This window comes from Hibiscus syriacus, unplaced genomic scaffold (genome assembly GCF_006381635.1).
Source record: "Hibiscus syriacus cultivar Baekdansim isolate YM2019G1 unplaced genomic scaffold, ASM638163v2 tig00001120_pilon, whole genome shotgun sequence".
Classification (NCBI taxonomy): domain Eukaryota; kingdom Viridiplantae; phylum Streptophyta; class Magnoliopsida; order Malvales; family Malvaceae; genus Hibiscus; species Hibiscus syriacus.
The window spans coordinates 2,262,957-2,279,923 of record NW_024061845.1 but is presented as its reverse complement, the minus strand read 5'-3'; the positions used below and the strand labels follow the sequence as shown (position 1 = coordinate 2,279,923).

The 16,967-nt window shown below is 33.6% G+C and overlaps 1 protein-coding gene and 1 pseudogene across 2 annotated transcripts; both read left to right on the top strand.

The window, feature by feature from the left end:
• The first annotated feature begins 7 nt into the window (after positions 1–7).
• On the top strand, positions 8–8,537 carry LOC120120706 (annotated as a pseudogene).
• Positions 8,538–11,999: 3,462 nt separating this feature from the next.
• Positions 12,000–16,867, top strand: LOC120123532 (MLO-like protein 1). Of its 2 annotated transcripts, none has more exons than XM_039142402.1 (14): positions 12,000–12,156; positions 12,381–12,713; positions 13,134–13,390; positions 13,608–13,724; positions 13,844–13,904; positions 14,022–14,116; positions 14,697–14,771; positions 14,864–14,952; positions 15,064–15,113; positions 15,325–15,365; positions 15,832–16,041; positions 16,129–16,196; positions 16,308–16,368; positions 16,452–16,867. In XM_039142402.1, exons 2-14 carry the CDS (start codon positions 12,533–12,535, stop codon positions 16,668–16,670), a joined length of 1,524 nt encoding a protein of 507 aa, XP_038998333.1. In that variant the 5' UTR covers positions 12,000–12,156; positions 12,381–12,532; the 3' UTR covers positions 16,671–16,867. The 2 variants fall into 2 exon arrangements, with proteins under 2 accessions (XP_038998333.1, XP_038998326.1); XM_039142395.1 differs by having other exon boundaries at positions 12,000–12,191.
• The last annotated feature ends 100 nt before the right edge of the window (positions 16,868–16,967 follow it).

The following is a 16,967-nucleotide window of genomic DNA, read 5'->3' as shown; positions in this document are numbered from 1 at the left end:
AGAAGTAATGGCTATGGAATTTGATCAGATGGCGAGGAGGTGCGGTTGGGGTAGAGTGCTACGTGGCGTACTGGCCCTTGGCATACGGCCGAGATTCGAGAGGGCCATGACGTTGGACCAAAGCGCGCCGTTGTACTTCTACGAGTGCTGCACGTGTACGTGCTTTCTCTAGGCCATGCATGCAATGCAATTTCTATTTCTATTTCTATATATCAAAGAAAAAATTATAATTTTCAAGATCGAAAAATTGAATTATTAAATAATATAATTAGTTTTTATTAAATGTTATTGTTCAAGTAATTAACTTTTGTTTAATAAGTTTAAACATAATTTTAAAAAATACATTCAAAAAATTATAGCATCACATTAATAAGATACATAGATCTAAACTTAAATAAAAAAAAATTGAAGTAATCCTTACTTTTTTAATAATGTATCAAGTAATTTATATAGTATAAATTCTATATTTATAATATGACACTAAAATAATATTTAATTTATTTATATCAATTTTGTTTTCAATTCAATGAACATGATAAAAATTATTTTAATTAAAATTAAGAATAAAATGAAATTTTAATTACAATTAAATGGTCAAATGAGATATTTTTTTATTAATATAGTATGTCACATCACATATTTAATGATAGATAATAGCATTGTGCCCATTTTATAATAAAATCTAAAATTTAGTGTCTATTATATAACTTTTGAAAGTTTAGTGTCTAAAAAAATCATTTTGATATAATTCAATGTCCATTTATAAATTTTACCTTATAAAACTAGTGCTGTATATGACATTTTAGAATTTTCCTTCTAAAGCTAGCTTAAATAGTAAGTAATTGAAAATCTCGACTTCAAGTTTTTACATACAGTGTCTTAAGAAATTATGAAAATAATAAAAAATAAATTTAAAATTTTAATTTTATTTTACCGAACATAGCGAGAAACTATTTTAATAAATAAAATTAAATTCATGGAATAAATCATGAATTTTTTTTAATAAATTAGTAATCTATTAATCCCCCAACTTCATGAAAAATTTCCATAAAAATGATAATAAGACAAATGGAAACCCGCATCGTCTAATGAAAACGGCGTCGTTTCATTCATAACCCTAACTTTACCCATCTTTCCCTCTTTTCTCTTTCTTCCATTCTCTTATCGTTTATCACCAAATCTCGAATATATAAAATACATTTACAGAATAAGAAATACTGTGCCAGAAAACTAAAGCCAAACAAAGAAGAGGGGGGGGGGGGAACAACGTCGAATCCAAAACTTCCTTTCGACGTTTTCAATTTTCGAGAACCGGAGAATTACGAATTACCGGTTCTGTTTGTGTTTTCTCATATTGAATGGTCGAAGACGATGCCGAAGAGTTACTGACGAATTATTGGATTGTCATTTTTTTTCCATCTTAGCGAAGATAATTGTCGATGCTGATGCAGAAATGTCTGTAACTAATACTAGAGTCATTAATGCTTCAGCATTGGGGATATTTGCATCAAAGTTGCAGGAAAATTCTTTGCAGTACGTAGTTGATCCACTTTGGAATGCACTTACCTCTTTGTCAGGAGTTCAAAGACAGGTGGCATCTGTGATTCTTATTTCTTGGTTCAAAGAGATCCAAAGCAAGGATTCATAAGGAAACCAGGAAATTGTGCATTCTTTTCCAGATCATCTTAGAAAATGGTTGTTGGATTTGCTAGCATGTTCTGACCTGTGTTCCCTACGAAAGATTCAGTTCTACCTTATGCTGAGTTGTCAAGGACATATGCTAAGATGCGCAATGAAGCTAGTCAGTTGCTATATGCTGTTGAATCATCTGGCATGTATGTGGATATATTGTCAAATATGACCATTGATGTGGAAAGTGTAACCGTAGATGATGCAATCAGTTTTGCTTCAAAATTTCCATTACTATCTAATGATAATGCTGAGAACGAATCAATGGGTAGGAATTTTGATGATATAGAGTCAGCAAAACAACACTTTATAGCTACTTCAGGCTATTTAAAATGCGTTCAGGTTTGTTTGCAATTCTATTTTACATGTGTGATATGTCGCCAATGCCTTGATATTCCTTGACAGTTCTCATTTTTTTTTTATTTTGCACAGAGTAATTTGCATGTTACAGTGACATCCTTGGTTGCTGCCGCTGTTGTCCGGATGTCAGAGCTTCCTGCACGACTTAATCCTATAATTTTGCCTCTAATGGCCTCAATTAAAAGAGAGCAGGTAGTGCTTTCAAGATGATTTTTTGTGAGTGCGTGAAACACAACACAAACTGATTTGATTTTGATATATTTCTCATACGTTGTTTAGGTGGAAATACTGCAACAGAAGGCAGCAGAGGCAGTTGCGGAACTTATATATCATTGCATTGCTCGTAAGCCCAGCCCAAATGATAACTTAATCAAGAATATTTGTAGTTTGAAATGCTCGGATCCTTCTGAGACACCTCAAGCATCAGTTATCAATTCCATGGAAACTATGGATGACCCGGATTTCCTCTCCTTTGGTACTAGCACGGGAAAATCAAAATCGAAGGTTCACATACTTGCTGGTGGTGAAGATCGGTCGAGAGTGGAAGGTTTTATCAGCAGAAGAGGATCAGAACTAGCATTGAGACATTTGTGTGAGCAGTTTGGTCCTACACTATTTGAGAAGCTTCCCAAACTCTGGGATTGCATTACTGAAGTTCTTATACCTGGCAGTCCTTCTTACGATCAGCAAATTGTGCAGGCTGTTGAATCTATCAAAGATCCTCAGGTCTTGATTAATAATATCCAGGTCATTGTCTTTCTTGATTTTCTTAATTTCTTGTTCTGAATTCTTCTCCCTGTTATGATGGACAACATAGAATTTGCCTGTTAGACTTATTTCTGGTGTAAACTCCCCAAGTGTATGGCCAAATGTTTTGTCTCGTGTACTGATGTGAAATATCTGAACGTGATCAAATTTTCATTATTTAAGAAATCACATATGAGATATTATAATACCATTACAAACAGGTTGCTGAATCGGTTATTAAATTCAGTACACAATTATTTTGCAATACATTCCATAAATGGTTGATTGGAATTTGGTTCCTTGATGTTTTGTAGCAATTGTCATCTTTAGTATTAGTCAACTCATTATGGTGAACCTTGTTGGTATAATTGGTTCAAAGTATGTTGAATCGTAAAGCACATAAGCTATTTATTCTTTTATGATAGTTCTCCAAGGCACTCGATTTTGTATCCTGGTGCTTAATTCTCTTTCATTTGGTATGTATTCTTGTTTAACTTTTAGAAGCAAAACTTTAGTTTTACCAAAAAAAATGCAACCAATAGAAGTGCCTTAATGTGTGAAATATATCTGCGTTAGAGCCACCTATGTGAAGGAAGCAGATGAGATCATAACCAATCGATCTATGTATGTAATTGATCTCAGAGCTCTAGGTTTTCTGTTCTGAAATTAGTGGTTTTAGTGTCATTGACTTCTTTTTTAACCGGCTAAAGTTGATTGTTTGGAAATAGCTTAATCATCACAATAACTTGGAACCATCACTTTTTCCATACAGAATGTTGTAGGTACATTCTTTCTCTGTTATTCAATGATGGAAAATAATACTTGTTTCTGGTATGTCTGTTTTTTTAAATCTGATGGTGCCTGGGGTATCTACGATTAATTTATTTCTCTTTTATCTGTAATTTATTTTGGGCAGGTTGTATGTTCTATTGCTCCAGTGCTGGATGAAACCCTAAAACCTAAAATTCTTATGCTTCTTCCTTGCATGTTCAAATGTGTTGGTCATTCCCATGTGGCAGTTAGATTGGCCGCTTCCAGGTGTATTATGACTATGGCCAAGTCTATGACTGTAGATGTAATGCGGGCTGTGATTGAAAATGCCATTCCTATGTTGGGGGATGTGACGTCTGTCCATGTCAGACAAGGTGCTGACATGCTTATTACTTTGCTTGTTCAAGGACTGGGTGTGGAGTTGGTTCCATATGCACCTTTCTTAGTTGTCCCCCTTCTTAGGTGTATGAGTGATTGTGATCATTCTGTCAGACAGAGTGTGACACGCAGTTCTGCTGCCCTGGTACCTCTTCTTCCATTAGCAAGAGGTCTTCGTCCACCTGTTGGACTGAGTGAAGATTTATCTAGAAATGCTGAAGATGCAAAATTTTTGGAGCAATTGCTTGATAATTCCCATATTGATGATTGCAAGCTCTTCACTGTATTGAAAGTTACATTGAGGAGGTACTTTTAGCTCTGCAGACTAATTTTCCTACTTTCTTTCTGATTCTTTTCCCTCCCTACCTTGGCTCGATTGAATAAAAATGCATTATTGTTCAGTGCTCAATGAATCTGTATGTTCTTGTGACAGTTCAACAGGAAATTTATGTTCAGGATACTCTTTCCTGCACTTGCCTACTTGCTTTGCTGGAAGTAATTGCATTTAAATAATTCATATTTATTGTTTTGTTTTGAAGTGTAAAGTGGAGGTCAAGTTTGTCAAGTTCTACAGGGGCCTATCAGTTACCCTTCCTTTCCCTTCTTTTCTGAAAACCAACAGTATGTTGAATCTAGGATGGGGAAGCTCTAAAACTAGCATCACATATATCTTCTTGGAGGGTCTGAAATATTTGTTGATGGTTACATTAAATATCTTCGGAACAATTCTGACAATTATTTGACCATGTTTGGCTGTTTCTCTATTGAGAAGTAGTTTGGGGTGTGGGACTGACATGATGGTATTTCATCTGTGCCAACTATTCAGTGTGTATATGGATCTTACACATTTGTTATCTGTTCTTTTATCTCCACTTGTTTTCGTCTCTAAATTGGAAATATATCTTTTGATCAATGTTCTTTCAATCACCTGAGATGTATTATTACCATCTTATGAGGAAGGCAACTTTTAATTTAGTTAGTCTCGGTCTTAGAGAGAAGTCACTGTCCAGTGAATACTGATTTGCAAATTGGATGCAGCATGTAACTGATCTTATGGTTCAGTGGTCAGTTCTAGTGCAGTTTTATTTACCTTATAGTCTTCCCTTTGCTTGTGTGCTTTCAGGTATCAACAAGAAGGTATAAACTGGTTGGCCTTTTTAAAACGTTTCAAGCTTCATGGGGTCTTGTGTGATGATATGGGGCTTGAAAAGACGCTTCCAGCATCAGCAATCGTAGCATCTGAGATAGCCGAGTGTCGTGCTTCAAATAAGAACACGGAGCCTCATCTATCCTTAATTGTTTGCCCATCAACCCTTGTCGGACACTGGGCTTTTGAAATAGAGAAATATATTGACATTTCCCTGATATCCACGCTCCAATATGTTGGTTCTGCTCAGGACCGTGTCGCTTTGAGAGAACAGTTTGATAAGCATAATGTAGTTATAACATCATATGATGTTGTGCGCAAGGATGCTGATTATCTTGCTCAATATCTCTGGAACTACTGCATTTTAGATGAAGGACATATCATCAAAGGTGCTAAATCTAAAATAACTTTGGCTGTAAAGAAGCTGAAAGCTCAGCACAGGTTAATACTAAGTGGGACACCAATCCAGGTAAGGTTGAAGTCCATTTACTTTGTATATTAGAATTTGCAGTTTCCTGAGTAAATTTATTTTTCCTATTTTTCCAGAACAACATCATGGATCTGTGGTCCCTTTTCGATTTTCTAATGCCAGGATTTCTTGGAACGGAGAGACAGGTATCTATTTTTGATTTCTTGGCTTCGATACAAATAAAATCTGCTGTCTGTTGTTTAGATTATTCAGATTACTTCCTCAAATGTGGATCAATGAGTTATGTGGAAAATTGTCTGATATATGCTTTTTAACAAGGTGATTATTTATTGTGATTTTGCCTACAAAACTGTTGTCTGTTATTGTCAACTGTTGATATAATGTCATTTTGACAGTTCCAAGCCACCCACGGAAAGCCGCTACTAGCTGCTAGAGATCCTAAATGTTCTGCAAAGGATGTTGAAGCTGGGGCACTTGCTATGGAAGCTTTGCACAAGCAGGTAATGCCCTTCCTACTTCGTCTAACAAAAGACGAGGTTTTGTCGGACCTGCCTGAGAAAATCATTTAGGACAGATACTGTGATCTTAGCCCTGCCCAATTAATTCTTTATGAACAATTTTCTGGTTCACATGTGAAACAAGAAATTTCAAGCATGGTAAAGACAGATGATTCTGCAGTTGTGGCAGTGGGAAAGCATACTTCGCCAAAACTTCTACACGTATTTCAGGTGAAAATAGTGAAATGATTCGTTCACCTTCATTCTTCTTTATCTTCTTTTTCTCCCCTGTGCATGAAGTTTCTATGGCTGAGCAAATGTCCCTTCTGTTATTTTTAGGCACTGCAATACTTGTTAAAACTTTGTAGCCATCCCTTGCTTGTTGCTGGAGAAAAGGTTCCCGAGTCACTTTCATTGCAGTTGTCGGAGCTCTTTCCATCAAGTTCAGATATAATTTCTGAACTTCATAAACTCCGTCATTCTCCCAAGTTAGTTGCCCTTCAGGAGATTCTGGAAGAGTGTGGAATTGGTGTGGATTCTTCTGCTTCTGATGGTTCTGTCACAGTTGGGCAGCATAGAGTTCTGATATTTGCTCAACATAAAGTAATGATCACCCAATCTCTCTTGCTAATTGCTTGCTAAGTTGAGCTTGTATCCTTCTTTCCATAATTACCATTTTAACAATGTCTCACTTGCAGGCCTTACTGGATATCATTGAAAAGGACTTGTTTCAAACCGACATGAAGAGGTGAGTCATTCTGTAACTGTTTTATAGCTGAATGTTAGAATTGTTGATTTATAGGTATATATTCCGTGTTTATTTTATTACTCTAGTGCAACTGAAGAAATCTTTATCGAAGTAGTGTTAGAATTGCTGACTTAAAGAAGATTTTCTCCTGGTTTGTCTTTATCCTGTGCTGTATTCGATTTGCAATCATGTGTTCTAGTTCTAGAAGGCAAATGCTTATTCCTTCTTTATTGAAGTAATGATTTTGTCTTTATCCTCCAAATATGTGGAAAAACTTGGAAAAATCTTATTATACCTGTTTCAGACATATACCCATATGAACATATCTGACATTCATGTCCGAGTCAGAATAACATAGTGGAGAAATATAATTGATCTCTGCACCTATTGTTAGGCAAGCACCTGTGTATCCCTATCAAATGCGGTTTTTATTTTAGTCTCTTGTCCCCCAATTTTCCTACTTTTTTCAAGTTGATGCTTTTCATTTAGCATTTAGTTCCTTTGACCTCTTTTGCTTTCAAAGAATGCTCCATTCAAATTAAATCAATTAGGGATATATTGAATGTTCAAACAAGTGTCAGTTCCCATAGACTAATCATTTAGTCATTGCATTTTTGTTCATTAGACCCGGTTGGAAAATCTGTCATTTGTATGGCCGATGTTATTTTGACAATTGCAATGCAGTTAAAACAATTAATGTAAAGTATGCATTGACAATAAACTAACTTCAAGATCTTTTCATTTTCTTCTCTGCTTTGATGTATCTGTTTGGTGCTCTTTCATCTGCCTTGAAGTTTATTCACCTTTCCATAATCTAGTGCTTATCCTGCAGTAATTCTAGAAAATTTTATCAATTTCTATCTTTTGCATCAAACAGTGTCACATATCTACGACTGGATGGGTCAGTCGAGGCAGAAAAGCGTTTCGACATTGTGAAAGCTTTCAGTTCTGATCCGACTATAGATGCCCTGCTGCTTACAACACATGGTAAGATTTTCTTTTTGCTGACAATTTCTTTTATGATGTTTTGCTTAATTATCGGCTCTGTTTCACAGTTGGTGGGCTTGGTCTGAACTTGACTTCTGCTGATACCCTCGTTTTTATGTAACACAATTGGAATCCAATGCGTGATCATCAGGTAACTTAAATATTAGTACATATTTTTGTATAGAATCTGTGATGGTCCAATGAAATTAATTCCTCAATTAGTGTTCTTCGGTAACATTTTTACAAATTTATATCAAAAGATGAGATCTGGTTTTGTAATTGTTTTCTTTTGACAATACTTATATCTAATCCCATATTTCCTCGTATAATATGTTTTCAATATAATTATGTCGCAAATAAATATGGATGCATTCTCCCCATATTTACTGTCTTAAAGTGTTTTACCTTTTGCTTAAGCTTTGCTGACCTTCTTTTCATGCTCATTAATGACCTCTGAAGTTCTAATTTGTATCTTATATGCTCTTTCAGGCAATGGACAGAGCCCATAGATTGGGCCAATTTAAAGTTGTGAATGTCCACAGGCTTATCATGCGTGGCACCCTGGAGGTAAAAGTTATGAGCCTTCAGAGGTTCAAACTATCGGTTGCCAACGTTGTTATCAATGCCGAGAATGCCAGTTTGAAAACCATGAACACTGACCAGTTGCTAGATCTATTTGCCTCTGCTGAAACATCTGAAAAGGTATTTTTATTTCGAACTTCGTCATTTTCTAGTAACGGGTCAGGGGTGACAGTTCATATTTAATATTATTTTGCTTCTCATATCGAGCTGCACTATTTTCGACGTTCGGTTAATTTTCTTGTTCATGCTTTTGCTACTCGGATGTCGTCCACATCAACATTTATGTCTTTTATTTATAATGTTTTGAATTCTATTTCTACTTATGTACAATGTGATGTTACTTCTAGTTAACGAATTCACGAATTTTAAAAAAAAAAATTATTTTGCGTAATCTTGTATGAGCATCTCCATGTTTTCTGGAAAGTCCCGAGGGGAAGAAACAAAGGTAAAGGCATGTCACGTTCATTTTTCCAATCTAATTTAATCATAGCCATATACAAATGGTACTTCATTAATCACCTGAGGGAGGATTGTAGAGTAGGGTGGGCAGAACGTGCGTAAGGTACTAAGGTGGTCGTGGTTTATGGATTATGGAAGAATCGCCTATTCATATCTTTTATCTGCTTTAAAAGGTATCATTCTCTACAAAGACTTAATTTTTTTTAAAACATATATTTCAATAAACTTTATTTTTTATAATTCAATAAGGCCTAATCTATTAAATATTAATCATACGGCGCATGTCATAGTTATTCATCTCATCATTTAACAAATAGATCTGTTTAATCTTCATATACAAGAATAAGACACATTTTATAATTAATTAATTATCTTTTAAAAAACGTTTTTAATGAAAGAATAAATATTCAGTCATCACTATTGATCCATGATAAATATCTTATCTTTAAAAAAAATTCCTATATTATTTTATGAATGTAACATTTAAACTTTAAAAAGCACATAGATGTAACATTTGTGATCGTTTTAAAATTAGTCATAAAATTAATTTTTATTATTGATATATATCAAATAATAAAATTTTTAAAATTTATATTAGATGAAATTTAAAAAAATTAAAAAGTAGAATGAATTAATTTATGTTTTTAATCAAATTAGATTAATTAAAAGAACATTTAAACTTATAGCAGTTCAGGTTTAAGAAATTTGTCAAAATATCTAGAGTGGTAAATTAAAAATAGTAATGATTTGAAAAAGAGTAAGTTCGACGTAACTAACCTCGTATGTTATAAAACTTTAATTGGCTGCTAACTACTTGATTTACAATTTCATCTAACATTTTACTAAAACCACCTCATCTTCGTGTTAGGTGGGATTAGATTGAGTAATTTCCAATGTCAATAATATAAAATGTATAATCAATATGAAAACAATGATTCAATATAATTAGATATAATTATTACGTGTACCGTATTCTTGCTTAGATTTTTATTATATATTATAATAATGGTAATTTATATTTTTTGTGTTCATGACTGACACAAAAATTGAAAAAAATATATAGATTAAATAAGAGTAGATTTGCTTAAAAGTAATGCTATTTTGCTGAGAGACTTGCAATATTATATACCATTACCTAAACTGTAAAGGTAATGTTTTTTTATAATGACTATAAAGGTAATGTTATTTTGTAGAGAGTTACACTATTAGTATTATAGGTTAAATGGTGTGTTGTTTATTTAATTGAATTTAATTCGATTGATATCGTTTTTAGCATAACATATAAAAAGTGTGATCAAATATATATCTTTTAATCTAAAGATGTGATATCACATATATTTAAATATTTAATATCCTATTATTTAAGGATGAATCTAATTTTACCCATTCAAAAGACATTAATTAAATAATAACTTTTTTTTATAATACGTGAATAAAAGAGTGGTGAAAAGAAAAGAAAATACAAAAGAATTATCTTTTAATCACTAGAGATCTCGATCGAATCATTAAAAGATCATCGACATAATATTATTTTTAAATAATTTAATTGAATTAAAATAAAAAATAAATAGAAAATTAAACAACTATTTGTATATGAATAAAAAAAATTATCTTTTATTTTATACAGTATATCAACTATAAACGAATGCATAAATATAGTATTGGTAAGCAAAAGGGAAGATCGTATATGAAAATAAAGAAATAAATCTATGTGCAAAGTGATTAATTGTATTCCAATGAATTGCCGTGTGTGAGATAAAGTAGCAATTAAGTAATTAGTTAGTCAAATTTGGCAACATTATGTATGGCTTTGGCATCTGGGCTCTACAACTGGCATGCATCATGCACATCTTCATCAACTCAATATCATTTTTTTAACTTAACAATTTCTTTAACGTGTCATCAGTTAACAAATCTAATTTATTAATTAAAAAAATCTAATTTAAAATCTAATTATTTATATTTTAAGATTTTAATAAAGGGAAAATACAAAGTAAAATAATATAAACATAAAATTTGTTAGTTAATAATATAAACATATTAATATATTCGTGTATTAAAATAATGTTCGTTTACCAACAAAAATTAATTCAAGTGATAAGTAGTTTAATATTATTTAAATAAGATCTAAAGTTTAAATTTTTGTATGTTTACAAAATTCATGTCAAAAGACTCACGATATAAATAGATTCGAATTAGTTAGTACGAGAACCAAGAGGGAAAAAAATGTTCGTTTGAACTATGTTCTGTACGAAAATAACAAAGTAAAATTACAAAACGGATTAAGAAAATAATAAAAGAAAGAAAAGATAAGGCAGCTGATCAGAGGTGTCGGCCGTACATTAACCATCGATCTGTCTGCCACTAATTGAGCTTTGACTTCGATCCAGATTTATTATGGCCGTAAATTATGGTTAACTTTATTCTTAAGTTTCGTTTGATTTTAATTATTATTAGTAAAATTAAAATAAAACTTTAACAGGAATTATTAAAATTTAAAATCAAGTGTTTTAAAAAATAAAATCATAAAACTTATATATATAAATTCAAATTGCGACAGGCGACCTGTTCTCAAGGGTTAACCTCTGATCCAATCAAGTAATCCCACAGCAAAAAAAATCGGACGGTATATTACATAATTTATAAATTATATATATATTCATGTTAATCACAACATCTTAGATTTTATCTTTACAAGAGAATTAAAATAAAATACTTAAAAACCATTATCATTATTAAATTAATTTTTTAAAAAAAGACAGATATCCCAGTTTTATAAATAAAATACTCTACCCCACCATTTTTGTACTTTGTATGAATAAAAGTTGACGATAAATGGCTGTCCCTTTTTTCCCATATGTATGGGGTAAGGGGGAGGTAAGATAGTAGGCTGCCTCCAACACCAGATTGAAAGCAGCTTCCGTAGGAGACCTCCAAATTATGAAATGCCCTCCGTGGGACTTGATCCCACGACCTCAAGGTTGACGATACTTATAACGAATTAAACGCACATGCGTAGCATCTGAAAACATGGCTTTATTTTGGGCGAAATGAGCATTTATCAGTCGTTATTTTGATTTTTGTTTTGTCAAATTAGTTCGAATGTAATATTAGCATTTAATAAACTTTTAAGCACAATAAATGAAAACCGACTAATATATATATATTTTAAAAAGAACTGATATATAACTTAAGTTTAGGAGATACAACTGACCTTTGGGAATCTTTTATGAGAGAAACTGAGAACCATATCTCTGTTTGAGCTATACTGTGTGCCATCCGCAGAAAAATCGCTTCTCTTTAATCGTGACTTTTGTGGACTGAGGATCTTTCTCTTCAGATATCATCCTCTCCTTTGATTGTATGTCGGTGAAGAACCCTACATGTTCAATCTTTGTAATTTCCAGCTCTTTTTAGATGCAACTTCTCTATGATCCATTAACTTCTGTCCCAATCTTGTTTGCTTTCTCTGGACTATCATACAGTTTTACTTCAGTATCTGTTTGATGTTCCCCTTCAACATGATGCTTTATATGCAACTGTAGTTTCACTTTGTTTGAATCTAACTTTTTGAGAAGCATGCAGATGATAGATGGTTTCGGGGGCTGAGTGAGACATTCGTCGAACACTTTGCAGAAGACCAAATATTTTGCAGGTAATTTGGCCTTTCGGGAGAACCGAAAGCCAAAAACAGTGACAGTTTGAGAAGAAGAGAGAAACTAAACTTTGGAGAGAAAATGAGTGGAGGGGAAGAAGGGGAAACGTTGGAGTTTACGCCAACATGGATTGTTGCAGCAGTTTGTACTGTGATTGTTGCTATTTCTCTGGCTATGGAACGTTTGCTTCATGTTCTTGGGAATCTTTTGAAGAAGAAACACCAGAAACCACTCTTTGAGGCTCTTTTGAAAGTTAAAGAAGGTAACCCGTTTCTTTTTTTCCTCTCTAATTTTTCATTTTTGATGTTAAATTTGATTTGAAGTGTTAGGGAAGTATTTTTTCTCTTCTTTTTTAAATTATACCTTTTCAAAAAGCCAGTCTTTATCTTTGTCTATCTATCTTCTGTTTCCTAAAGGGGGAAAAGCTAAAAGTGATAAGTTGCATTTATTTTTCTGATTTACAGAAGGAATTAGAAACTTAGCAAAGATGATCCTTTGAGCATTTTGGAGGGGGGAAATAGTTAAATATTGTTTTTTATGATTATATGTTCAATGATGCGAAATTTGCATACTTTTCTTTGAAGTTTATGTGGAATAAGGAGTTTTTATGCGTTTTTGTTGGGAGATTTTCTTCTATTTAACAAATTTTAGCATTGAAATGTCCTTTTTTTCTTTTTGGCAGAGTTGATGATCTTGGGCTTTATATCACTGTTGCTGACAGTATTTCAAAGTGCAATTTCTAAAATCTGCGTCTCAAAGGAAATATTAACTAGCATGCTTCCTTGTAAAATTGAACACAATAAAGCAACAGGGGAGGGCTCCAATCACACTGAAACAACATCACATTTTCAAAAGTATTTTGCTTCAACCATGGCTGGTAGCATCAGGCACCTACTGGCAGAAGAATCTACATCCCATCTGGAATATTGTGTTAAGAAGGTAGCATATGCATCCATCACCAAATCTACGGTTATTACTTTTATTTATGCTATAAGGAAAAACAAAGAATAGGGTAGGAAATGCATCTAGGATTGGAATAGGATCCTATGCATCTTATTTAATGATAGTTATTGCAGGTTTTGGCTGTGTTCTTTTGATTTAAAATGATAAACGCTTTGATTAATATATTTATTGTTTCTTTATTTCTGTGCTTCAGGGTAAGGTACCTTTGTTGTCAGTTGAAGCACTCCATCATCTGCATATTTTTATCTTTGTCCTGGCCATTGTTCATGTGGTATTCTGTGTTCTCACTGTTTCCATTGGAGGGCTAAATGTAAGCAGTCGGCTATGGACTTATGGTTCATTTGCTTATTCTTCAACTTTTTTCTGGTTGCAGTACAGTTCTTTGTTTGTTCTGAACTTCTCATAAAAAGATTGGTTTATTTTATTTAGATACGCCTGTGGAAACATTGGGAAGATTCAATTGCTAAAGAGAATTATGATTTAGAGCAAGGTAAGGACTAAGGGATATGCAGTATACGCTTCTGCTGCAATTGGATCAAAGAAGAGTGTGCTAGTTCTTTTTCATTTTTTTCTTGGTTCTTCTAACTTATTTACTGTGTTAGTGCAGTGTTGAAGAACAAAATCACTAATGTCCATCAGCATACTTTTATCAAAGCACACTTTCTGGGTTTCGGTAAAGATTCAATTGTGCTAGTGTGGTTGGTAAGCTTCTATTTCATTTATGATGCTATACCTTTGCCATTCACATCTACAACAATTGAACTTAATGAAAAGGGTTTGGTTCCAAAATTTCCTTCTCTTTATTAATTATATCTTATGTGTCTGCGTATTTCCTTGCTCTCATTTCTGCCTCTTGTGGTTGATAAAATTACGTTTGATCTTCCTATCATCTGGTTTTAATTGTGAATGGAAGGATTAATTTTTTCCACAAGAGTTTTTACTTGGAATCGGTCGAAATGAAAGAAATTACCGTAGTATGATAAAAAGTGATGGTGTGCCTCATAAGATGGGGAATAAGAGCAAAAGTCATAGCTAAACTAGGTTTGTTTATGCTGAAAATAAATAACCTTCCCCATGCTCTGTTTACTTACCTTCATAGAATAAAAGGTTTTGATTCTTACAGGTATCTTGATTCCCTTGTCTCCCTTTTTGTTCATAATTTTGAACATTAAAAGACATCCAATAAGAAGCAATCTTAATTGAGCCTCAAAACATTTCTTTTGAAGGAGAAGTTTGTATGCTTGTGCTAACCATGGCTTCAATCTTCTTTGTTTTCTTACAGCATTCATTTTTTAAGCAATTCTATGTATCTGTGACCAAATCAGACTATGTGACACTAAGGATAGGTTTTATAATGGTAAGTTTTCTGTGGAAGGTTCGAAGAACGTTTCTATTGTTGTAATATCATTCTCATATCCAATTACCAAATACTTATTATTTGTGTTGCAGACGCATTGCAGGGGAAATCCCAAGTTTAATTTTCACAAATACATGATACGAGCCTTAGAAGATGATTTTAAGCAAGTTGTTGGTATTAGGCAAGTGAATATGAGATTGTTTGTAAATATTTATGTCTAGTGTTTCCACTTCGATTCATGCTTACTTTGCTGCGTCATCTTGATTTATTGTTTTTGTTTGCTTTTTTGCAGTTGGTATCTCTGGGTTTTTGTGGTCATCTTCTTATTGCTGAATGTTAATGGTACGTAAGAGCATTGACCGTTGTTAGCATTATTGTGTTTTGATGTTTAATTGCTTTTACAATTTTTTCGAAAGAGTATTTTCATATAATATGAACCTTTTCCTTTTCTTCTTTATGCTTCTGTGGCATGTGGTAGGTGTTCTTGTCGAGATTACTTCCTAGCATTAATGCACTGTGTAAATGATGACATTTTCTCAATTTTCTTCTGCAGGCTGGCATACATATTTCTGGATTGCTTTCCTTCCTTTCATCGTGAGTAGTTTTTATATGGTTCCTTACACATGCAAATGCATATGCACAACTCTAAACATGCATCTATGTACTCAAAATAAAATTAACCAATTCCATATTGAAGAGATCATTGCATGGACTAATCCATTTTATCCGAATTCGGGGGTAACGGATACTTGCATACATGCATCAAGGTTATGCTTAATTTTTCTAAATTTATTCCGTATACATAGAGGATCATATCCCTATACCATGTTCGACTGTCTCAGAAACCGGTGTCAGAATTGGTACTTCAGGGAAAACTAAGAGTCCATGTAACATGCCTGATCGATGGAATGATAGAATCTCAACAATGTCACTAATTGATCTATCAGAAAGAAATAAACAAGGGAAGAAAACCATTGAAAGTCGGGATAAATTCATTGACACTAAAAAGTTACTTGTTTGCATTCTGTTTTTTTCTTTTACTTGATTCATTTGTTTCCAGCTTTTGCTTGCTGTGGGTACCAAGCTTGAGCATGTGATTGCCCAGTTGGCTCATGAGGTTGCTGAGAGACATGTAGCCATTGAAGGGGACTTAGTGGTCAAGCCATCAGATGAACACTTTTGGTTCAACAGGCCTATCATTGTTCTCTACTTGATCCATTTTATCCTCTTTCAAAATGCTTTCGAGATTGCATTTTTATTTTGGATTTGGGTAAGCCTATATTTTAGTTCTCTTTTTTTTCATATGAACAACATAGCAAACTGGATAACATAATAACACTTTCTTCATCATCTGTAGGTTCAATATGGCTTTGATTCCTGCATTATGGGTCAAGTTCGTTATATCATTCCTAGGCTCATTATAGGGTAAATAATCAAATGACCATTTGGTTTACGTTGCTGTGTGATGTTGGTTCGTTTTAAAATTTTCGTCTTCCTGTGAGTTGCCAGCATTTATTCTTCTGTTGGTTTCTTCAGGGTTTTCATTCAGGTACTCTGCAGTTATAGCACCTTGCCACTGTATGCTATTGTCACACAGGTTAGTTGAGTTTCTTATAACTATAAGATTCAATTCCGTATCCGGAACTCCTATTTACATGTCCTTTTTCTACCGAATTGAAGATGGGAAGCTCGTTCAAGAAGGCTATATTTGAGGAGCATGTGCAAGTAGGTCTCATTGGTTGGGCACAGAAGGCGAAAAAGAAAGGCTTAAAAGCCGCTACTCAGACTGAAGCTGAAACAAACCCGGAGCAAAGTCCTTCGGTTTCGATTCAGATGGGGAGAGTGCTGCGAAATGCATGTGCTTCAGAGGAGATTCATCCTTCACAGGGCTCGAAATGAGCGACACTGAGAAGAAAAGGAACCATGCTTCTTGTAGAAATATTTATCAGGTAACAGCATTTATGATGTATTTATCGGTCCGGTGGTTTGTTTTGCTTGGTTACTAGTATGTCGTAGGCATCGGATTCAGATTTGAAAAAGCTGCTGTAATGCTTACTGACATGTTTATCTAAATACCCGTGATTTTGCAACCTTAACCCACAGCTTCGGCTTTGTCTCAAAATTTGCAATATTATCATATGTTAATGTTTACTACGAACACAGATTATCATTGCCAATAGAAACCACCTTAGAAAT